Source organism: Oreochromis niloticus, linkage group LG18, assembly GCF_001858045.2.
Source record: "Oreochromis niloticus isolate F11D_XX linkage group LG18, O_niloticus_UMD_NMBU, whole genome shotgun sequence".
Classification (NCBI taxonomy): domain Eukaryota; kingdom Metazoa; phylum Chordata; class Actinopteri; order Cichliformes; family Cichlidae; genus Oreochromis; species Oreochromis niloticus.
Window position 1 is genome coordinate 29,687,866 of NC_031982.2, and position 24,825 is coordinate 29,712,690.

Genomic DNA, 24,825 nt, shown 5'->3' on the forward strand with positions numbered 1-24,825 from the left:
TGCTGGCTCTGTCTGTGCCTTAAATCCTGCAGAGCTGTTGATAAGGGAGGCCTGTTCTGCACAGCTGATAGCTTCCCAGTAAACCGATGCATCCTGATGATCGGTGGTTACAGAAAACAAAAGGCTGGCCATAGAGAGATCTAGTATGAACTCTGCAGGGTAACGCGGTTATCTTCCCACCAGACCCAGTTAAGTATGAGATAAAAACGTTTCCAGGATTCAAAAAGACATTTTCTGTGACCGGCTTTCAGGTTTGGGGCTTTTTTTTTTTTAATTCTAGGTTGATTCTCAGCAGGGGTGTCTTTCCTCTCGTAGCCAGAGAGGCAGCAAGGGAAAGAGTAAGGCAGCTGTGACTGTGTGTAATTATAAAACACAACACTTGATTCTAAAGAGGGCAGCATGAATTTTCAAATAATGCACACATTCACACCGTGTTTGCATAATGTGAACAGTAAGCCAACATCTGAACAGTTGTTATGGACAACAGTGTTGTTCACGGGCCTGCTGACTACAATTCGATCAGCCTCTAAACACACTTTGAGCCAAGTTCAAATATAAAATCTTTGAAGTCCAGGTGCTTCCCCTGGATCTCTTATTCTGAGCACAAACTCCAGGTTTGAAAAGATAAATTACACACGTACACACGTACAGAAAACTGCAATTCCATCAACGGCCTCTTGAAACTAAACCCCAGAAGTGAGTTAATCGTCACAGGTGCTCATGTTAAAATACAGAACTTCGAAGCAGAAATAAACATGTTTATCACCTGGAATAAAAGAATCATTTGGTGTCTATTGCTAATTCCCTCTCAGGGATCTGAATATGTAATTAACTCAATCCTGCAATATAAGACTGTATGTCTATAATGCATAATTGAGTGATAAGTGGTGCAACAGAAGACTTGTCCTCATTTCTCTCATATTAATCTGATATTTTGTTTTTTACCAGCTTAAATCTCATTTAATATCGCAGTGACTGACAGGTCAACATTTCTAACCAGCTAGTCAAAGGCCAAAAAAGTTGAAAATTCAAATGTTTCAGAGCATTTTGCAGAAGAAAAAGACATAAAACCATAAATTTATTTTTATAATCGCTCACTGATTAAAAAAAATGCCATTCAACAAGAATGTATATGTAATTTAGCAAAATTTGCCATAGAGCTCTAAGTAGTGGTCATAGGAGATGCATCAGAAGTACAAATCTTTAAAAATGTAGGTGTTTAACAAGTTCAGTATACCCCGGGTATCTCTCCATTACCGAGATTCACTTATGCCAACACTGTCTGTAAGGCTAAGCTTTACATGATGCTGATTATTATCTTGCTAAGCTAACTCAGCTAACTCAGGGTTTCTCCTCCACGTTCACATGAAAAGAGTAGTGTTGGCAGCATCTGACCAATCACAATTCTTGATATGTACAGTGGCTGCTTTTTCAGGAAGATGAAGCTGTACTATTAAACTGTATAGTAATAAAGTATTACTTCATTGTATCGTTATTATTACAAACAATAATGGAACACAGTTGCATTTAAAAATCTACATTCAATACTGATGCTCAACAGGGAAAAACAAAGACATTAGATTTGACACAGACATTTAACAGAATATTGATTTGTCAGTAACCAATTATTTCATATCTGCTGATTTCTAATCTGAAGCTATGAAAAATCACTCCGGTTCAGAGCATGAGTTACCATGGCGATCTCCGCCACTTTTGTAGAACTGAAAATCCAGGCTTAACCCTGAAGTTAGCTGGATAAGATGAAACCTCTGGACATATTTTCTCTACTCCGAAGCATCAGAAACCATCTACGCCTTTTCACATATACTGCAGTTGATATTTAGTAGTATTTAGACAAAGCTTGCTTACCGTTGACGCAGATCTCATACGGTGAACACAGCTCGTTCTCGAAAAGGCAACCTGTTAACAGAGAAAGACACAAACAACAAACTACTTAGCAGGTTCACATGGAACTAGTTTACACAGATGTTTGCAATACTACTTCTTTTGGGTATTCTCAGTCGAATACTATTTTTCCACAAATTTCTTTCTCAAAACCTTGCATGCAAACCTACTTGCATGCAAATTCCACAAGACAATATCTGACTGAAACGGCTCTTTAATTCTGGTTTTGCTGGAGTAACTGAGATATGTGCACCTCTCAATTACTGTTCTATTTTAGGACTGCTAAGTGAGAATAAGTGACTTATTAAGACGTCATCCCTTGGGCAGTTTTATATATTGCTACATTTGTCAGCCGTGGGCAGCAAAAGCCTGCAGTTATCCAGAGTTAACTCCGGGGCGAGGGGGGAACAGGATGATGCATCGAACCAGCTCCTTCACTGCTCCGCTGGGAGAGGAGAAGAGGCAGCTATATTTTATTCTATCCACTTACAGGAGATCTGGCAGCATACAGTATACTGTTACACTGTCTCTCTGCCTGCCCGTCTCTGTCCTGCAATCTCGAAATAGCTGCGTAACATAATGTTCTGCAAACACAAACAGGATTTACAGTATTATACATTAGCAGTGTTGATTAGTTGGGCAGCAGTTGGCTCGGTGTTCTCCACGGAGCTCGATAAGGATGGAGCGAGATATTACTTTAAGGTTTTTAATCAATCTTCTCTGTCTGCAAACATCTGACTCAGATTCAGGTGATAAAAATATGAAAACAATCTGTGTGTATAAAAGAAACCTTAACTTAAAGCATCACAGAGGAAAAAACAAAGTGCTGCAGAGGATTGAGTGGATCTGTCTTGTAGAAGCAGGTGTAAGCCATGTGCATTAAGTCTGCTTCCTGAAACGGCTTGACAATAAAAGCCTTCTACCGAGAAAACCTGAGAGTGTCTGATTGTTGCAAACAACAAAAGCCAGCGAGGTTAACCACACTGTAACTGTAAATCTACCGCTATCTTCTACCCCACAGCTATAATAAATGTTAGCACTACTCCTACTACATAGCACTGCACAAAACAGCAGCTCAGATATCAGACGTTAGACTACAGACCGTGCTGCCCACGTTTCTCCAGATGACCAAGCTAAACTTGCACCTGCAATGTTGCCCTATTTTCTTTGTTTTTGCAGGTGCAGTTTTGCTCCATCTACACAGATCACAGGACATTTGGTCACCTTTTCACGATTATGGTTCAACAAACCACAATTCCCCAAATTATTCCCAATGCTGCCTCATAAAAATTACAATCATATACAAGAAAAGTTCATTTTACATTAACAACAGCCTAAAAAACTTAAATAAAGAAGTGTGTGCCTGTATATCTGTGTTCATTTACAGCTCAGTTTTGCTATAAAAAGTAATTTGTATTTTTTTATCGAAAATGAACATTATACATGATAAAGGAACATTACAAAAGGAAAACACCCTTGAAAAATGAGTGCAGATGTTGTGCAATTTGTCCATCGGAGGGCGCTGTGCAATCTTCCTGTTGGCAAGAGTGTTTCAAATTTTACAAACAAGCAGCTGATCTGAGCAGAGTCAGGCAGAGCACAAACCAGTAATCCCTGACTTATTATTACCATTATAACAAGATTGTTCTTAAACAGACCTGTCATATTATCTTATTAAAGACTAACTACATATAATATATGCTTTGTCAATCTGATTTCTAAATCACCAAATATCAACATCAGTCTAAAAAACCTTAAATTTGTCAGGCATATTTATGAGATTAAATCTATAGAGATTTTTCTACCTAACAAATGTTCACTAAACTGGCTAGCTCATAATTAAGCTAACATGATATTAAGTGCTATAAATACACTACATAACACATTTCAGTAGGTCAAACCAGAAAAACAAAGGTTCAAAAACCCCCACATGTTGACTTTTGTTATTTCCAGTTGACTCATTTTCAAACAGAAGCAAACTTCTAAAATAATACAAGCACATGCACAATGTGGGACGCTAAACTTACTGTATTACTGTACTGTATCTGTCAACTGGAAAATGGCATGTAACAAGATGCACTGTTGTATCACTGCAATGTGCTGCATAAATGTGTGGGGAACATGTAAAAGCAGCATAAATACCAGAAGCCGAATTTTTCTGCGTCATAACAAGACTGTAAATGTCTGAAATATAACTTTTGCTAACAAAAAGCTGTTTAGATGCCAAAAGTTTACTTAGAGAAGAAATGCACAGCAACTTATTTGCTGTTTTGAAGTGAAAATAAATCAAGGACCCTGCAAAAAATTTCACAAATTACAGAAAACACGTTCACTGTCAAGCTTTACGAGTTACAGCTCACTTCAGTTCACAACAACCTCATTTCTTTTTACCCACGATGCAGTCTGTGTCCGATGGAGACATAACAGAGCAAAGCCATTTGCCATAAGCTTGAGTCTTGTTTTCTGGATATTTTTTTCAGTTTTTGTGTAATTAAAAGGAGAATCAGCAAGTAAACGGATACAAAGACGCTAACAAATAGCAGGAAATTACAATGTCGGAAAACAAAATGCTGCACACTGTCCAAGTTTGTACACTAATATAAAAAACTGGCAGATTAGCAAATTACAGTGAATTAGAGTTATTTAAAAAAAATGTTGTTTTTTTGGTTGATTTTTGTGTCACCATTTTTTGGGGGTTTTTTTGTCAGTGTCGATCTCACATGTTTAAAATTGTGTCAGTGCATCAAACAAGGAGCCTAATGCTTTAGATTTTTATATTCTAAAGCATTATTATATATTATATGTTATATTTTTATATATACAGTACTGTGCAAATGTCTTGCATCACCTCTAAATTCTTTATATTTTGGTTCACATTTTCTCCAGACTCTCTTTCTTTGGACATTGACTACTTTTACACTTTTTACACTGCATTATGTGCACTGTCCTTACATTTTTGGTGAAAGTGTGCGACAAAAGTTCCAGGCCTAAACTGTCTACAGCCAACTAACATTATCTAAAAGAAATGTCCTCAAGAAAAAAATTGCAAAGATCTACAACAGGACCCGAGAAGCGCCTTCTCGCTTCAGCTAATCTCATCCGAAATGGTCTCAATGCAATATTAGCTCTCAAAAAGATGTTGTAAAGGAAAGGAACTAAGGAGAAAAGGCTGAGGTATGCCTAACTGCACATGAACTGGCCTGAAAATCAGTTGCAGCAGGTCGTGAAGGAGCGATGAACTCAAATTTAAGATTTTTGGTTTAAATTGTTCTTAATGTACAGAGGCTGGAGAGAGAGGTGAGTGTCTACAGCCGTCTGTAAAGCACAGTGGAGGCTGTGTCATGGTTTGAACTAACAATGTTCGCAAACACTGCCAATGCAGTAAAAGCACACATAAACAGAAATGCACAAAATTCTAAGTCTTTTGTCCTTTTCTTTGATCCAAACTTCACTGTTCTACGAAAACCTCCTTTACAAGCTGGAGTTTGTTTATGTATGTTTAAAAGATAATACTTTTAACGGGGTACAAACACTATGATGATGATTCTTTTGATAACTATTGCAAATATATTAATGTCTTAACTATACATTTTAAATACGGAAGGGTCAATGTAAATGTCCACAATAAACTTCATTGTGCTTCCAAAAGAAGACACTAAAGGGAAGATAAAACAAATAAAATCAAAAGTAAGGCACTATAAACATTCATTTTTCCCATTTCAGTTCCAAGTAAAAGGCTTCTCCAGTCAGTCGGAGGGTGACGATAAAGAAGATGACTCTGCATGCTCCTTTTGGACTTTTGCTGCCACCCCAAGTTTCTTCTCTCTGGTTTCCTCCCTCCTTAGCAGCCGAGTGTGAAATAGGTTGCAGCATCGCGCTGTGGACCGAAGCCAAGGCGGCCACGCGGGAGGAACAGAATTTCAATCAGCTTCACCCTGTGAGCAAAGACCAGTGTCCAGGCTGTGGCCTTTAATGCCTCCTGACAGGGCCATTTTAAAAAAAGAAGAAGAAAAAAAACACTACATGTCCCACAATGCCATCTGTTTGTTTGTTTAAAACACCTGTTGATCCTGAGGGGAAGGAGCCGGGGGCAGAGGGTACGCTGAGAGCATTCATTAGAAAGATACTACTAAAGTGTTGCATTGGTAGATGAGTGGATGGTATTTTTTCTATATATATTAGAAGCAGATGAACCCATACAACCTTTAAATACACTTTACTAGCAGCTAAACTTTATGTATTGGAGCGAGGCATGTCCTTTTCAAACTCACGAATTGACTATGTGCAATTATTGGCGTCTGTCTCTTTAACAGCAGACGACTCGCAGCATTTCCTTCAAGCTTCTCCTTTAATGTTCTGTTTTCCACCACACAATGTTATCTGTGCAGGAGTGTTTACATCTCCGGACAGCAGATAAAAGTGGAGGCTGCAGGACTCAGCCTTTTAAAAGCTTTCCCCGCCTCAGTACTGTTATTTTTAGTCTGTCGAAAGGCTGACTCACTTTTAGGTTTTTCCCATAGCTGATAAAAAAGGGGCTTCCTTCATGGCAGCCTGCGTGTTGTCTACCTACACTGTATATATGTGTAAGTGGCACATAGTAGTCTACTATGGCTCCCTTTGCTCTCTTTGTTTTTTCAGCCCATTTTGTCTGGGCTTCAGCTCTGAGAGAAATGATCAATCACAACATGCCCGACATGCCTCCTGACAATTTAGACAAACACAAAAAGCAGGTTTTGGAAGGAAAGACAGTATTTGATTTTTTTTTTGTAATCATTATTATTTTGTTGCAGCAAAGCAGGGAAATCCATTTCCCAATTTGGAGGTGTGCACAAACACCCCTTCTTAAATTGGAAGTAATCTCTCTTCATCATCCCCGCCTCTGTCTCCTACAGTGACAAAACAACTCCCTCCCTCCCCTCCCCTCTCCTCCTATTATCCTTTTCATCCTCACCCACCTCTATCCATCTCTTCCGCAGACTGTTCAAAGCCACAGCATTGATCCATCGAGTTGAATGAAGCAGCAAAGTGCTCCTTTACTGTCGCTCTTAGCCTGCCTTCATTACACCGGAGTGCACCGTGCAGAACGTGGATTTTTAATTTTTCCAAGAACCAAATGTGCATTTTTTGTGCAGGCACGGTGAATCAATCAATCACCTCTATTGTTGTTTTTGTTAAGCTTGAATGGCATTCAAAAAGACTTTACTTAGAGGTAAAACAGAACCTGGAAACAGCTGAAATGTTGGTTCTAATCCCTTAGTGCACAGGAAAGCTCAGGGCACATTTTTGGATGGTATAAATAAATCTTTCAGGGAACACTGAACAAAGTTTTACTTGTTAAACTTTATCCGCTAGAACTTCTTCTCATATTCAGCTAAATTGCAGCAGAGACTGTATATGAAAAACACAGACAGGTACCATCTACATTCACCCGTAAGTCAAACTTGCCTCAGTTCTAATGATGCGTGGCTTTAAGCCTTAATTCAGTTTAAGTGGTCATGATGAACCATGATACCCTATAGCACTATCGTAGCCTAGCGTTAGCGCTTCAGGCATTATCTCTGATCTCTACCTTAAAAAAACACTTGCCTGACAACTTGCAACATAGCATTGTCATATGACTGTAGCACACTGCTGAAATGTGTCACTGGAGTTTAAAAGGGCATCCATAGGATTTTGTATTGCTTTGTACAGTAGCACTGCTATTAGCATTAGCCATGTTGCTAACCACTGGTGGCTACCTGTTGCTATGTTCCTGGAAAAGATTAAAAAAAAATCTGTCATTATTTGGTACGCTAATTAACATGAGCATACGGCTAGCTAGCATAAAAAGCAGTAATCATTGAGAGATAAGCAAAGAAAATGTTGGTGAATACTCCTCTCCAACCTCTTGTTTTATAGCACTTGCTAATATTCTTTCTGGTAAGTACAAATTACTTAAGATTTAAAGTGTAGTAAACCACAACTATTCCTCAATCAAAAGTTCAGGCGACAACTTTCAAATTCAACAAACTACATTACGTTTAGCAGTTGCCAAAACCTCCACTGCGTTTTGTAAAAATATGATTACACATGTATGTATTGAAGGTACATGTGACCTCTAATCACTGCTAGACACTAAGCAAACATACATGTAACTGATGACTCCCTCCTCTCCATTATGTTTAGGATGTACATCAGTGACGGAAAAAAACTGCACATTTACTCAACAGTGTGGAAACTGTTGGAAGAGATAAATATCCAGGAACTGACTGGGTGCACTCTGGTGAATCCAAGCATCATTGCACGCAGGAAGCACAACAAACCCTGCAGGGCCAAGCAGACACAATTCACTGAGATAAACACTGAGAACAGATGCAGTTTCACCTGCACTGTGACAAAAAAGCAAAACAGCGGGAGATATTAGTCAACACAGCCAGAAACAGCAATCTGTAGCAGGCAGGGATGAAGAAGAAGCAGGGCAGCAGTGAGTGTGGCAGGCGCTTCATCACACCTTCAGTTTCTGCACTCACTCCAGAAGATTCCAGATTACTCGATATATTGATTAATGGCAAGTCATTCTGGCAAATCCTTAAAGCAAATGAAACACCAGCCAGACTTCACCACATGATGATGTCGGATTTATAATCACTCGTATTTTTTATGAATCAACTCTGTCAGCTTTGCAGATGAAAGAGGAGATGAGACTCTTCCCAAACATCATCCCAAAAAACAACATTAGCAGATTTAATAATGAAAGCAGGACTGTGAAATAAAAAAATTAGGACTTTATTATAAAGCCAGTATGGATCTGCCAAATACCGCAATCCACGCTGAGTCAATCTCACATACGTTTAATAACTGCTAAACGTGCTTTGAGAAAACTCAAAAACTCAAATCTGACTGAAGGATAATTATGGTTTATTTCAACTGAAGTGTGAGTATTACTATAAAGCACACTACCAGGTGCAATCCAAGCTGCAAACTTCGAGCCTACATACAAGGTAAGTTCCTCAAACAGCCATTTGAGGACAGCTCCCAAAGTGCGTCCAATCCAAGAGACACGTGTGCCCAAATACCCAAGTAATACCCAAGCCTAGTACAGAAAAAGGCTTTGGACCTCTATGGATAATTATACTGGTCAGACTTAAAGTTAGGGACGTGGTTACTTTGACGGAAGCCAATAGCCGTCTCCTACGCCTTATCTCTGCCAATTAGAGTCTCTGAATTAAACCTTTAAACCCTGTTTGTGCGGTTAGTGCAGTAGTGTCACCTGGAGCATTTTATTCAAATCTTCTGACAAATAATAAGATGTTCTGTGTATTATAGCCCATCCTGTGTATTTTTAATTGGTTACTTATTAGCACACGTGTTTCTTTCCATTAGACACATATAGTTTATATATATTGCTTCATAACCAAGCTTGCTAGCATTAGCTGATAACTTTACACTCCAAGCACTGGTCCAAATATAGTTACTTTATGCTGGGTACATCTTTTCTATACACTCAATGGTTAGAGATGAATATGACAGGAAAATGACAGAAATCTCCTCCCTGACCTCTTTAAATGGCACAGCATTATATCTACAACATTTGTAATAAACTTATTGCCATACTATAAAACAACTAAAAAGATGTTGATGTGAACTTTTTAGTAGGTTCTTTTTTTGCTATGCTCAGTGAAAGTTTCATAAAAAGACATCCAAACTACAAACACCTGCATTTAGAACAAATAATAAAAGAACTCCCAGAAATCCAGGGGAAATCTTAACAGATAAGCTGGAGTGTACTTCTGACCAATCACACTGTTCCACTTCTGCAACATAAAAGCCCCCATACACCTGGCTCTGTCCATTTCCTCATGTTTTACAACACAGTTAAAGTAAACCACCCTCAGCAGCTCTGCAGGCCTGGCCCGACCCAACCAACCTATCAGCACGAATGAAAAGTTAATGAGCGTTGCCATGGTGACAGTCACACCAGGTGAACAAGCGACGACCTTCTCCACATCCAGGTTAATGATTAAGAAGAATGACATCTCACCATAATCACTAGTTGGAATCCCAGGAGGGAAAATCTGACTCACAAAAAGCCTTTACAACAAAAACTCACTGTGACCAGCACAAGATGCATGAACATAAATGATAGTTTAATAAGATGATAGAAGCTGAGTGGTCTAACAATAACATTTATGACAACATAATAATTATTTGAGCTGTTTAATTACCTAAAAAGCAGCTCCAGCTTCTCAAATGTCAAAAAAAAATTGCATTATTTTTGGTTTGGGCCTTTGATTGGACAAAATAGGAACAATGGATACCCGAGTTTCTCTAGTTAAAAAAAAAATGTTTTAGGTTATTTGGTTTTGTGTTATTAATTACCAAGTTTCTCAGAGATCAATAATCTATGGTACAAGTTCAAAATTGAAGTAAATGACCCACATTTTATATCCAGTAGAAATGATACAATATTTTAACAGGATGATGTCCCAATCCATCAAAAAAATCGAAGGCTCAGTCTATATCTTGTTCAACTGAGCTCTACTCCAAAGCCAAAACACAAAATAGATAAAAGTGAAACCCAAAAAGTGGTGATCCAAGCAGGATGTCTGGGCACGGTTCCCACACAAGAGCTTCCACTTCATCACCGAGCACAGATGATTCCAGCTAAGGGGGCATAAGAGAAACTATTAGCAGTGATGGATGATGTTTGGTGGAATACTGTGGTAGGATTGCAGCATCTTGCTGCTGCCTCTGCAAGGCAAAAATATTTCACTTAACTCATTCAGTCTCTGAACTTCAATTTGTAAAGTTTCTAGTAGAGCAGGTAGAAGACGATGACCGAGGTGTGTGTGCAAGGAAAGTAAAGATTAGGGTTATTTTGATGGAGAAAAAGACATCTCATTAATCAGCTATATGGCATCATCTTTGAATATCTGATACTTTAAATAATAAGCAATTATGTCCTGCCAGGTGTTTGTAGACAAGCACAAATGTCATTTGACTCACTTGTATTCATTAAAAACACAATCGGAAAAGGCAGAATGAGCTAACTGCTTCATTACACACTGTAAAGGTGGTAATAAATAGTGTAAACATTAACTATGCAGCTTAATATCTGATATTTACTGTTGGAGTTTAGCTTCGCCTTTCTCAGACCAAGCTAAATATCACTCAGGTTTAGGATTACAAGCTAAACTGCCCAAAATGAATGAATAGCATGAAGAGCCATGAGAATATTACTGTAGTTTTCATTGCTTGCCACATGAAACAGTTTGCTAAAGATCATGCTTAAACAGCTTGTTGGTATTATGTTGAGGTTTTGGTTCAAAAGTTCAGAGAATAATAACTGAAGCCAAACCTTCATTTCCAAGGTAAGCGTTTCTCACCACCCACACTTTTTTCCATCGTACTCCTTCAGTGGCAAAAATCTTTCCTAATCTACTCTTTGTTTGACTTTTTCCGACCATGGAAACCTGTCTTTATAAAAGCTCTCTGTGTATTTCAAGTCTTCCCACACACACACACACATTAAAGAAAAAACAAACACACACATGTGAGAATAAGCGAGAGATTGCCCAAGCCTTTAAACAAACTGATCATCTTCCTCTGAGCAAAAGAGATTACAACATGATAAACTGCTTTAAAATTTTTAACAAGGTCATTGTAAAGTCATTGCTGACTACTCGTGAATTTACTCCATCAATCTTTCAATGTTACATGAAATATTACAGCTGTAATGCAGCAACACAGGAGGTGAGAGATACCGGGAAAGTACTGGGTCCTGATATCCCCTCTGCACACTGGTGCTACTGGTCCCTGAAGGCATATTACAGGAACTTTTTAAATATCCAAAGAATATTATGTGCACAAGGTCAGTGTAAAGTCACTTTTGATTAGAAATTAAAATATACAGGTCCCATAAGGGATAATGAAACCCACTCCACTTTCAGGGTAATATAATCCATGTTTACAGTTTCAAGTTCTTTTATGAGGCAGGTTAAAAAAAAGAGAACGTTATTAACTGAACTCCATAGAAAAACTGCCTCTGTTTATAGATGCGACTCACTTTCTATACTTCCATTATTGGACTTTTTACTTCAACCCTACATTTATCCGACAGATGGAGTATAGATTCAACATGAAACAAGTTAATGCTGCTTTCAAGTAACACCCCAAATCGGAAATGTATTTATATTTATGTCGTATAGCAGCGGTAGCCTCAGAGGTCATTGCATGTTCTTGGATTTAATATATTTGCTAAAAACTAGAGTCTGATTAGTGAGATCCCAGAATCGAAGCTACCCAATAAATTTAGGAGAAACTAACCAATGAAATTTTAAGTATTCATGGCCCCGCCCCTCCCTGAGCCTGGTTCTGCTGGAGGTTTCTTCCTGTTAAAAGGGAGTTTTTCCTTCCCACTGTCGCCAAAGTGCTTGCTCATAGGGGGTCATATGATTGTTGGGTTTTTCTCTGTATGTATTACTGTAGGGTCTACCTTACAATATAAAGCACCTTGAGGCGACTGTTGTTGTGATTTGGTGCTATATAAATAAAATTGAATTGAACTGAAGGAAACAAAACGTAAAACAACTGATAACTAAACGATCGTTTTTGATATTTAATTGCCTTGTAGTATGACGGCCAGGCCCTAAGTAAGTGTTGTGCAATAACTGTCCAGGTACATAAGGAAAAATAAATCAATTCTGATACACAATATTACGTTCAGCTTCCCTTAAATAGTACTACGATGGAAGCAGTTTCAGAGCAGATGGTTATTTTTGCTGGACAGTGCGCAAGAAGCAAAGAAAAAGACACTAAGTTACTTTCACTTTGTCTCCCCTGAGGTTTAATACATGTAACGAAAGTCTTTATTTTTTATTAAATTATACATATTTCAATGCAAAATATCAACAAAACCACAGAGTAGATCATTCATATCATCTCTCACAGTGATAACTAGCAAGACCAAGTTTGAAGTAATTATTTTGTGTTCATATTGCAAGTATTCTTTCTCTATTTTCTTCAATGTTTGGCAGCTGTTTGTGCCAAACCCACTCTTTATTACTTGTTGAGTTCTAAAACTCACACAGAAACAGAAGCCCGTGTGGTGAACAGCATTCTCAAACTCCAGGCATTTCTCTCAGGACGTGGTGGAGACCAAAACCAGAGCAGAACAGACAGACAGTGACCAATGGGAGCAAAGCACTCAGGGACACAAAAAACATAACTCCAGTGAAAAATATTACAGCTCAGTAACTCTGGATATCTAACTAGGTACATGTTTATGAGCATATTCCCAATATCAAAAGTATGAAAAGAACAGCAAGTTTAAATCTTGCATGTTTAATTTGCTTCCAGCTCCTGGAAATGGCTCTGCGCTGTGTGGCCACTGCAACTTTACAGACACAAATGAGCCCAGGAATCATATTTCTCTAAGACAGTGACTGAAAAAGGCTGAAACAAAGGGGTACCCATAGCATGCACCCAACTTCCTACTAACAATGCGATGGACCTTAATTTACAGATGCTAAAAATGACCACTGGCAAGAACCACCAGCTGACAATGATGACGCAAAGCGCTGATTATTTCTTGTTTGCCCTGTTTGGAACATTGCTACACCTGTCAGCTTGTTAACGCCACCGACTGCTCACTGATCAGTAAAATAGCGCGAAACCAGACGCAGGACATGAATCACGACCACCTACATTCTTGTGATGCAAATAAAACAGCATCCAGCTTCCCAGTGCTGCTGGTGTTCAGTGACTAAAAGGTTCCTTTAAGTTGGAGACCTGTCATGTAGCACAATAATGTAAAGGCACAGTACAGCATTTTAAGGAAGAAATGTCAAAACAGCACCACAGGTCCCTAGAAACGTGACAGCAGTAATAACAGGTGCTGCTAATATGAGTAAAACCCTCTCGTCTCATGTATTTCAGATTTTTTTATTCCCGCTCGTTCCAAAACATGAACTCTGAAATGGAGACTTTGTCTCTGCTGCTCGTCTCCACAGCTCCGCGTGTCCTGTGGTTGCCATACTCTCTGTATGCTGGTTATGTAATCACAGGGAAAGAGGAGAAGGAGGAGGAGGAGGAGGGTCTTGGATACATAGATACACACACCTCCCTCTCAGCACCAGCTTCTTCCTGCTCTTCCTCCCGTACTCACCATCATATACAGCAAATCTCTGTATCAGTCATGCTTGCAGGCTCCAGATCTCAAGTCATTGGGGGAAAATTAGCTATCTGCTATTTATAGACTCTACAGTGCATGCGAGAGATTGTCTCCAGACACACACACACACACACACACACACACACACACACACACACACACACGCACATGTTTAAATTTCCGATCAATAGCTGCCTCTGTCAGGAGCGCAGAGCTGGAAATTTGAGAGTGCATGTACGATCCCATTTTTCATTGCTTTGCAGTGATGTTATCACTGATGGCTCCTTTTGTTTACAAGCGAGTGTACACAACCCAGGAGGGCCTTTTCTATGATCCCTCTTTGAAATTTCTACATTTTGAGTTTTGAATCATTGGCTTCAACCTTTTTTAAAAATAAACATATTTTTAAAACAATGTTTTAATTAGATCTAGTACCTGGTATTTTCTCTACATTGATTCAAATATTTAATTTGTGACTAATATAGTTTTTATTTTAGGTATTTTATTTATGATACCCAAGAACAATTTTCAATATTTGAGGTTCTTTTTTTTCACATTTCTTTCATTTTTTAAAAAAAAAATGTAAATATATGTGCTAACCACGATTAAATAGCCTATTTTACAGGAGTTTCTGGTTTGTGCATTCTTCAGATTATTTAATAGTTTCATTGCTGTCACAAAGTCTTCAGGACTGACAGATTTAGGCCTGTTTTCACAGTGTAACGAAGCTAATTTAGCTGTGTACGCTTCACTGTGTCATGTTGTGTTGCTCCAGCAGATTTGCTGTGATGTTCCTGGGAGCTCTGGCACACTGACAGCGGATTATTGCGCTGGAAATGAATCGCAGGATCGCCGTGTTTGTTTTTCCTGGGCTCAGGTGAAGCTGCGGTGAATCAGCCTGCCGGTTCGTGGCAGTCCGCTGATACAATATTTACACAGACCACAACAGAAACAGTCTGCCCCCCAGGTCTGTCTCCAAAATGGCTCTGAGGATAACTCCACTCCGCTCTGCTCACCACGGAGAAAATAATCACCCGTTAATTTACTCACCGAATCTCCTGTCAGCAGAAGCGGGGAAGGAGCACAGGGAGGCGAGGACGAGGAGATGGTGGAGGAAAGAGAAATGCAAAGGATCCATGTCTCTTCTGGGTTATTCTCTCGAGTGTTAAAAGGCCATTTTTTTCAGCGGGGTTTGGTTCTTCTTCCTTCCCAGTGAGAGCGGCCCCTTCGCAGCCGGAGGAGCGGAGGAGACGGTGGATGGATGTTGGAGGAGAGGAGAGAGGATGCTGGGCGTTTCTGCTGCTGGAGGCTCGAGCTCTCACAGCATCAAAACACGAGCACTCACACACGGTACTTCCGATAGACATTTTCCAAAATAAAAGCTAAAATTCAAATAAAATAAAATAAAAGCACCTAAAACTTTAGAAACACACACAAACAGGGCGGATCTACTGTGGTGGCATAGGGTGCCACCCTAATTTGCATATGACAGTGTAGTTCATTAAAATAAGCTTTCATTAACACTTTGACCCAAGCTACAAGTAAGACTGAACTGACAGTGCCGTTTTCTGCAATTTGTGTAAATTTAAGTAGTAACAATTTGATTCTTCCTTATAAAAACTTTCCAACTGATCGACCTCATGTTGTGTAGCTTTCTGGATTTTTACTTATTGGGCCAAACGCCTATTTATAGGCTACACAATACATAAAATTAATGAAATGTTTAATTAGGGCAGGGTTTAGGCCAATAAAAAATACAGGCAATGTTTCATGAAACGTGTATACTTACTGCATTTGATGTATTTTAACCATATATAGATTATATTACAGAATGTAACACTTGCATATGTGTAAAGAAGTGGCTCTGATTTTGCCAACCCGCCTAATTTCCATGCCACCCTCAGAAAATGTCTCTACATCTGCCCCGGCACACACACACACACACACACACACACACACACACACACACACACACACACACACACACACACAACTACATGGAGAGATAGATAGATGGTTATTGCGCACATTTATCTCACCTTTTGCTCATATATAAATGCAGATGCAAACATAAAAAATCTAACAACTATGTCTATGCACATCCACCCCAGTGGAGGAATAGTAGACTGTCTGGAGTATTTAGGAAAAAATATTTAAATTGATCAAAATGATCAAAATACTTTTTTATATATATTTTTGGTGATTTTGCTTTATATGTATAAGCATAAACGTATTTAATCGTCACTGCAAGGTTCACATTTTACGTCACAACCGTCTTTAAAGCTTTTATTTTGAAGGTTACATCGGTCTATATCCAGATTCACTCTTTTTCTGACTTGATGATTCAACAAGGAACTCTGATTCAGCACTACCGCTGCCTTCAGGTGCTGTCGGAAATAATCCAGTTTTTGAGTTGAAGGCAGGTGGGAAAAGGGATGTTATTTATATCTACCTACCGAGAAACGCCAGAAAGACTTGAAGAACCGGGGATAGACATGGAGGGAAAAATGAGCCAAAGAGCCTGAAATGTGTGATGTTGGGTGCACAAGAGACACATTTAGGATGAGCATCTATGACTCCTCTTGATAAATTAACATTCTATTTAGGTCATGGAGTCATTTCCAAAAGGATTAGCTGGCCTCAGTCAATCTCAATCTATAATTTTCATTTCAGATGTGAAAGGAATTTGCCAAGTGAAGGGAACATGATTAAAACACTGCAAAAGTGTTTAATTTGCTTTTAAACTACACTTTTCTACATTGTTTTGAGAAGTGAAGTGCACCTTAGTTCAATGCAGTTTCTTCACATAATGCCAACCCACACAATACTCACCTCAAGATGCTTTATATTGCAAAGGAAATAATCACTACTCTTACATTACTACAGAGAAAACCCCAGCAATCACTCATTGTTCAAACCTACTGTTTGTCAGGAACAGCCAGTCAGAAGAAAGCTGGCATAAAAGCAGAGGAGCTAAAACAGCTTGCGTCAGACAGACAATGAGGAGGATGAGGGACTTTAAGCAGCGAAAAAAGCGACTCTACAAGGGCTCAGGAATAAATAAAATGGGCTAGAAATGATCCTGGCAGATCCCTTTTAAAGAACTATTGAATCTTCATCAACCATTTCTGGTTTATGTCACTCCAAGGGAAGATTGGAGTGACTGGTTTTAACCAGTCAGAACAATCTGAAGGGATTCAAATATCCAGATAGCTTCTCTTTTGCCACCTTGCTGCTCAGATCATTTATGACAAACTTGATGAAATGAATTGCATTGTGCGTGTGTGTGTGTGTGTGTGTGTGTGTCAGCATATCTAGTAGCAATCAAAGTGGGTCAGAGTGTGATTCACACAGGTTTTTCCATATAGAAGAGCAAATCAGTGCTTGCAGAGGCCTTATCAGTCTGTAGGTAAATACTGAAGCATCTCTGATGTTTACACTCAGGACAGGAACAAGATGGAGACACAAGCACACATAAATCGCTGACTGATTCTGTCAAACGGTTTGACCTCCTACCTTGTGGTGTATTCAGGGTCACATAGAGAAACTTATATGATCAGAATAGCTGTGATAGTGTTGGAAAAGCTGGAAAATGCAGCACTTGTAAGTACAGCATCTTTGAGCAGAAAGTAAATAATGTGATATCTTAGCAGCCTAAATCCATTTTTTGGATGATTAACCAAACAAACAAATCATGCAATCCCTTCATTTTTCATTTTAATGACAGCAAAAACTTTCACATAGGTTGGATACATATTGTCGAATTTTATTTTCTCCTTATAAAGAAAAAATGCAGACAATCTTCTGCAGAACCTGAAAACCTTATAAAACTGAAAACCACAGAGAAGACGCCTTTTCCAGCTTGTTGCTAACATGGATAATTGGAGCACTTTTCACTTAAAAGATAATTTCATCTCACACTGTAATTTTCATATTAAGACCTTCTGAAAACAAACAACATAACACAGCCCATGCATTAGCTTGCAAGAGCCTCATGGGACACAAAGACTATCACTGATAAATGCCATGTCGTAAGCAGCACTGATGGGTATGGTGTTTTTATGACACAGGCCCCATGACTTCACAGTCGGTTACACGGCAAATCTAAGAGCTTTGGATGATTCATTTTATAAACAGATGAAGTCTTATCGTCTCTGTTTGTTCCCTGTAAAATAACAGGATGACCTTTTTCTGTCCCTTAAAATGATTTTTTTTTAGGTGAAATTCAATCTTTTCTGCCATATGTAGAGTTACAAATGTAAGCCAAAGCTTCCTTTTTACACTCTGAGTTACATCGAACAGATTTCAAAGTAGTACATCTTGCACACGTTTAAGGAAAACATGGCTACAGATCTATTTCTGACCTCTGACAAACATTTAAGAATAAACCACAAGAACCTGTTTAAAATGTAGAATGAGTTACAGGACAAATACAGCAAAACAGCAATCTCTAGTGTTTACTGAGCGCAATGCAGTGCAAGAGAGTGGCACTTTATGTTGGGTGTGTGAAACCAGTGAGCTTTACTATCCTGTATTACACTGTAGTAATTTGCTCTATTTGCAACAGTTGATCTAAAATCGTCAGTAGACGTCAAACCTGAACTGAACCGAAATTTGGTCATTTTTGTGTCACAGTAACAGTTTGGTAATGACACAGTTCAATGTTACATGACAACAGTTATCAAACACACAGCAGGCTTCTGTGGTCAACAGCATTTTAAATTACTCCCTACTGTATATGCTCATCTTAAACTCCACTCTGTACTGAATAACAACAAAACCTTATATCCATCCATCCGCTTCAGGGTCACAGGAGGCTGGAGTCTATCCCAGCTGTCTTAGGGCGAGAGGCAGGGTACAGCCTGGACAGGGCGCCAGTCTGTTGCAGGGCTAACACAGACACAGACAACCATTCGCACTTGCATTCACTCCTATGGGCAATTTAGTGTTTCCAATTAACCTAACCCCACTAACAGCATGTCTTTGGAAGCTGGAGTACCCAGAGAGAACCCACACAAACACAGGGAGAACTTGCAAACTCCACACAGAAAGACCCCGGCCTGATGTTGGAATTGAACTCAGGACCTTCTTGCTTTGAGGCAACAGTGCAAAACCCAAAACCCAAATGTCTCTACAGGGAGTGCAGAATTATTAGGCAACTTAACAAAAAACAAATATATACCCATTTCAATTATTTATTTTTACCAGTGAAACCAATATAACATCTCCACATTCACAAATATACATTTCTGACATTCAAAAACAAAACAAAAACAAATCAGCGACCAATATAGCCACCTTTCTTTGCAAGGACACTCAAAAGCCTGCCATCCATGGATTCTGTCAGTGTTTTGATCTGTTCACCATCAACATTGCGTGCAGCAGCAACCACAGCCTCCCAGACACTGTTCAGAGAGGTGTACTGTTTTCCCTCCTTGTAAATCTCACATTTGATGATGGACCACAGGTTCTCAATGGGGTTCAGATCAGGTGAACAAGGAGGCCATGTCATTAGTTTTTCTTCTTTTATACCCTTTCTTGCCAGCCACGCTGTGGAGTACTTGGACGCGTGTGATGGAGCATTGTCCTGCATGAAAATCATGTTTTTCTTGAAGGATGCAGACTTCTTCCTGTACCACTGCTTGAAGAAAGTGTCTTCCAGAAACTGGCAGTAGGACTGGGAGTTGAGCTTGACTCCATCCTCAACCCGAAAAGGCCCCACAAGCTCATCTTTGATGATACCAGCCCAAACCAGTACTCCACCTCCACCTTGCTGGCGTCTGAGTCGGACTGAGGCTCTCTGCCCTTTACCAATCCAGCCACGGGCCCATCCATCTGGCCCATCAAGACTCACTCTCATTTCATCAGTCCATAAAACCTTAGAAAAATCAGTCTTGACGTTTCAGCTTGTGTGTCTTGTTCAGTGGTGGTCGTCTTTCAGCCTTTCTTACCTTGGCCATGTCTCTGAGTATTGCACACCTTGTGCTTTTGGGCACTCCAGTGATGTTGCAGCTCTGAAATATGGCCAAACTGGTGGCAAGTGGCATCTTGGCAGCTGCACGCTTGACTTTTCTCAGTTCATGGGCAGTTATTTTGCGCCTTGGTTTTTCCACACGCTTCTTGCGACCCTGTTGACTATTTTGAATGAAACGCTTGATTGTTCGATGATCACGCTTCAGAAGCTTTGCAATTTTAAGACTGCTGCATCCCTCTGCAAGATATCTCACTATTTTTGACTTTTCTGAGCCTGTCAAGTCCTTCTTTTGACCCATTTTGCCAAAGGAAAGGAAGTTGCCTAATAATTATGCACACCTGATATAGGGTGTTGATGTCATTAGACCACACCCCTTCTCATTACAGAGATGCACATCACCTAATATGCTTAATTGGTAGTAGGCTTTCGAGCCTATACAGCTTGGAGTGAGACAACATGCATGAAGAGGATGATGTGGACAAAATACTCATTTGCCTAATAATTCTGCACTCCCTGTATTCTTTAGAAACAAATGACCTCACCCCTGGAAAATGATGATAAGTATGTGTCCTTTGTTTTAGATTTTCTAAATACACCATTATTTTGTCTGTTGTATGTTATCTTTTGTTATTGTCCTTAGTAACATAGATGTTAATGTTAATTGCATTGCACTTGCAATTTTTAGGTCATGTTTGCCTATAAAAATTAAAATCGCTAACACACCCTGAAAACTCCATATGATATCTTATTAAAGGCAGATTCTATAATACACGTAATATGTAATAATTTCCATCAATAGATTAGATATAAGGATGACTATTGTTTATTTTCTCAATAAATTATTGTAAGGCTTACACAGAAATTACTCAAAAGCTGCACATCCACTAGAGAAACACATCTATAGTCTTAAAAATGACAAGAACAAAAACCACAGTCCTGTACAGCTTCATGCTGCTATAAGCCAGCCAAAGCTCTTTATTAATTTTAAAAGACATTTAGGAGACATTCAGGAACAAGGAAGCTGTTTTAGCATTTTGTTGCTTCTTTCCAAACATGTAAATATCTCTGGGTCATGTACATTTTAAGGCACGAGATAAATTAAGAAGACACAGAAGTGAAACTGCTTTTCAGCCCATATGGAATAGAAGAGAAAAAGAAAAGTCCCATTCTCTCTAAGAGCAAATGTAACACAAGTCCCAAAATACTCACATGTCATATACTATAGTTTACTTGTGAATTTTCCCCCTTGCATACAGAATATTTATAATTATGTTGCATGACACACAAAAAAAGAAAAAGAAAAAAGTAAGGGGCCACTTTCACCAGACACACAATACATGTAAAACCAGCATTTAGTTTTGTTATGTTACTTCCATATGGGAGAAGACAAACCCGACCCCAGAGGCACAGGTTTCAAATCTGATGCTTTACAGAAAAGACGGGAAACACAAATAAAAAACATCAAGACATTAAAATGCAGTTAACATACATAAATGTAAAATACTTTGTCAATGCTTGATGTGAGCACAAGGCAAATATCCAGAAGTTACATTGTGAGAATCCAAGGTCAAACTACCCAACTCTTATCAACAGAAAATCTGCTGTTCTTTGGCTGCGTCGGGTCACATACACAAAAGCTATGGTTGTTTTGTATTTTTTTCTGATACAAATCCCTTCAGATTGTGTGCTGTAAAGTCAAAACTGTATTTAAAAAGATATAGAAAACAAAACGCGGAAGATCATTTTCAACTCATGTCTCTGCACCTTCCTTCAGATGGCATTCGGAGTTAAGACTTAAGTGGATTCATAAACAAACTGAACAGCTGATGCTAGTGGAAATATGAATGCTACCGCAACAACAACAAAACCTGCTCTGAGTGTTACAAATACATTTTTAATAGAAACATTTGTTTCACTGAAGAAAATCATGGTGCCAAATATTTTTAAAGCCACTATGTGTAGATGCCCTCCAATTTGTAATCCCTCTGAAATCGGGTGACATAAACCAACACAAGCCAAAACATTTATCGTCTCTATAATGTTAAGCCTCTACCATAAAATATAAATAAAAGTTTAAAAACCAAAATTGATTGTCATTATGTCTTTTTCCATACGACCAATAGAGAGTATCCATGGACAATTTACACTTCTACACATAGTGGCTTCACGTACATGGAGGATGAGTGGGTGATCCTTAAAACACTTCTGTTAAAATACAGTTTTATGATGGAATAGTAACACATTTTGAGAAAAACAAAAACCCGTAAAACTTAAAACCAGCAGCTGTCGAGATGAGTTAGCTTAGTTTAGCTTAGCCTTCTGATGAGCCTCCCTCTGCAACCAAAACATCTTAAACTTTTTAAACACGGCTTGTTAATTAGGTTTACCGATGTTCAGCTACCACTAATAAAAAAAAAAAGGTTCCTCTATGTGGCCTTTAGTCCTATCACACAACTTTAGCGTAAATAATTATTTTAGCCAGCTGTTACTTAGTTTATTAATAAGTTTACTGATTTCAAAACACTAAATCCTCTGTAAGGAAAGATAACGTATATAACACAGCACCTTATGGTACAATAAAAGATAATTTTGAGGTCATCTGGACCATTTCCATTCCCAAGGTGTCGAATAATGCCGGAACACCGATGTCTCGGGTATGCATTGAGACGTTTGGCATCTGTGCACTGACTCAACAGCCATGGCCAATAGTGAGAGTGAAATAGGTCTCACTCTTCACTTTTTACAAATAGTTACTTGGTTTTGTTCAGTATTTTTTTTTATGTCCAGGTTTAACGGGCAAACCTGTAGTTGTGGTGAATAAATGTAACACAAACAGAGAGGGAAGAAATCCAAAAAAGACACAAACTTTATTGTTAAACTAAGCTAAGCTAAGCTAAGCTAGGCTAAACTAAGCTAAGCTAGGCTAAGCTACACATCTTCTTGCAGAGACCTGTGAGTGAAACGTTTTCATCAAAATGTTAAACTATTCCATGAACTTTCAACACTATTTTTTATCACTTTTTATTGTTTAAAAAATGTACTTTAGATGAATTTTGGCAATGTTTGCACCGAGTAAATATGATCATCAACAGATTAAAAAACAAAACAAAAAAAACGTGCAAATATTCATATTCAGTTTTTAAAAAACAAACAAGTAACACTTAATAATGGCCTTATTTCAATGTAAACCCAGAAACGTGTCAGCAAATGAAACAACACTTGTGTGTGCACATCGTTATTTTTGCTTGGGTTTTGCGCACACACACACACACACACACACGCACGCACACACTCGTTATTACGGTGAAATAAAGCCAGTGTATTACTGTGTTACTCAAAATCCCACCTGCGCTAAATAATAAAAATACTTGTCTCTTTGGTGCGACTCTGTCCAGAATGTTTTTGCATTTAAAAAATAAAAATTAAATCAAATAAAATAAAATTATAAACAATCATTTGGCCAAGTAAGACACCACGACTCCTTCTCACTTCTACAATACACCCCCGTACTCTGATTTGTCCAGCATCACTGTACATTATTTACACACTTGTACACTGTCATTCTTTGTGGAAAGACAACAAAAAACAGTCACTTCTCTAAATATAGAATATAGGTTTCCATAGCACTACACAACGTAGTATAGTTCTCTACATGTATATACTCCCTTTAGCCAATCACTCACTTCTTAAAGGGAAGGTTTGCCTTGCGACTGATGTGATTAAATGAGTGTCAAAAGCTGCTTTTCTTAATCAGTTTGTTTCTTACAGTTAGAAATAATGAGAATGATTAAAAGAAAACACATTGTACTGTAGAGATGGAAGTGAAGTGAATATAAAGTGGAAGTGTGGTGATATGATGACGATACTAATGATGGCGACTTAAAGTTGGTTGGACTTGGCCAGGCCATCTGAGCTCAGCTCATACCTGCAGGAGGAAACAGTAGTTTAGAGTTTGCTTCATAATCCATGAAATCTGGCTTTTTGCAACCTTTAACATCACATCACTTTCATTTATCTCCACTACAGGCACATTTGCCCTTTCTCCAACTGTTGTCCTTATACCAGTGATTTATAAACTACTGATGGATGTTTACTGTCATACAGCTTATTGAACGTTTGGCCTCAGGTCTGAGCCTTTACAAAATCAATATCACAATATTTAAGCAGAAAATTGACTAATCTTCTTTCACTCTAGGTTCAGTGACATGTATTTGTATTCCAATGTATTGTAGTGTCTTTATCGAATACGCACTTTTGCCCATGGGTGCAAAGGTTAGGACAGATTTCCAAATTTTAGCTAGTTAATATTCATTTTACAGAAGATGACTACATAATCAGGTAACCAGAAATCTGGCACTTCTCCCGAGCTTGTTCTTGTTGTCTAAAAAAGAATTTTAAAAAGGCTATTAACAAACTAAACTGACTTTAGACGATAGCCCACTGACAAAGCCAATAGCCTCTAAACATTCTGCACAAAAATGACTGGCCAATACAACATAAATAAATAAATAAATACATAAATAAATAAATGCAAAATGGAATCTCTGGCCAAATTTTTAATATTCATGCGACGTGTATTTCTAGGTAAGGCTAGCTGTAAGCTATTGATGGATTCACAATATTAATTTCAAAAAATATAATCTAACAAATTAAAGACAAAAATAACTCAATGATAATCTACTCAATCAAAAAAAAATATATACAGGCAAACTTACATTTGAACTCATTATTCTCCAAGCCATGCTATGAGCTCAATACGACATAATAAAGCAAACTGTATTTGTTTTAAATCGAT

At 38.5% G+C, this 24,825-nt stretch overlaps 2 protein-coding genes across 7 annotated transcripts in view; both read right to left on the reverse strand.

Moving 5' to 3' along the window:
• LOC100697792 (receptor-type tyrosine-protein phosphatase N2) overlaps nucleotides 1–15,388 on the reverse strand; it is a 208,867-nt gene extending 193,479 nt beyond the window's left edge. The window contains exons 1-2 of one of the 2 annotated variants that reach the window (XM_005476816.4): nucleotides 15,107–15,388; nucleotides 1,870–1,920 (exon numbers count right to left, since the gene is read on the reverse strand). In XM_005476816.4, coding sequence (XP_005476873.1) covers nucleotides 1,870–1,920; nucleotides 15,107–15,194 — 139 coding nt within the window. In that variant the 5' untranslated portion in view covers nucleotides 15,195–15,388. The remainder of the gene's footprint in view (nucleotides 1–1,869; nucleotides 1,921–15,106) is intronic. The other variant, XM_013272749.3, reaches the window with a different exon arrangement.
• A 5,576-nt stretch (nucleotides 15,389–20,964) lies between these two features.
• Nucleotides 20,965–24,825, reverse strand: part of esyt2a (extended synaptotagmin-like protein 2a) — a 52,733-nt gene continuing 48,872 nt past the window's right edge. For all 5 annotated transcript variants that reach the window (XM_025900150.1, XM_025900152.1, XM_025900151.1 and 2 more), the window contains one exon: nucleotides 20,965–23,955. In XM_025900150.1, coding sequence (XP_025755935.1) covers nucleotides 23,910–23,955 — 46 coding nt within the window. In that variant the 3' untranslated portion in view covers nucleotides 20,965–23,909. The remainder of the gene's footprint in view (nucleotides 23,956–24,825) is intronic.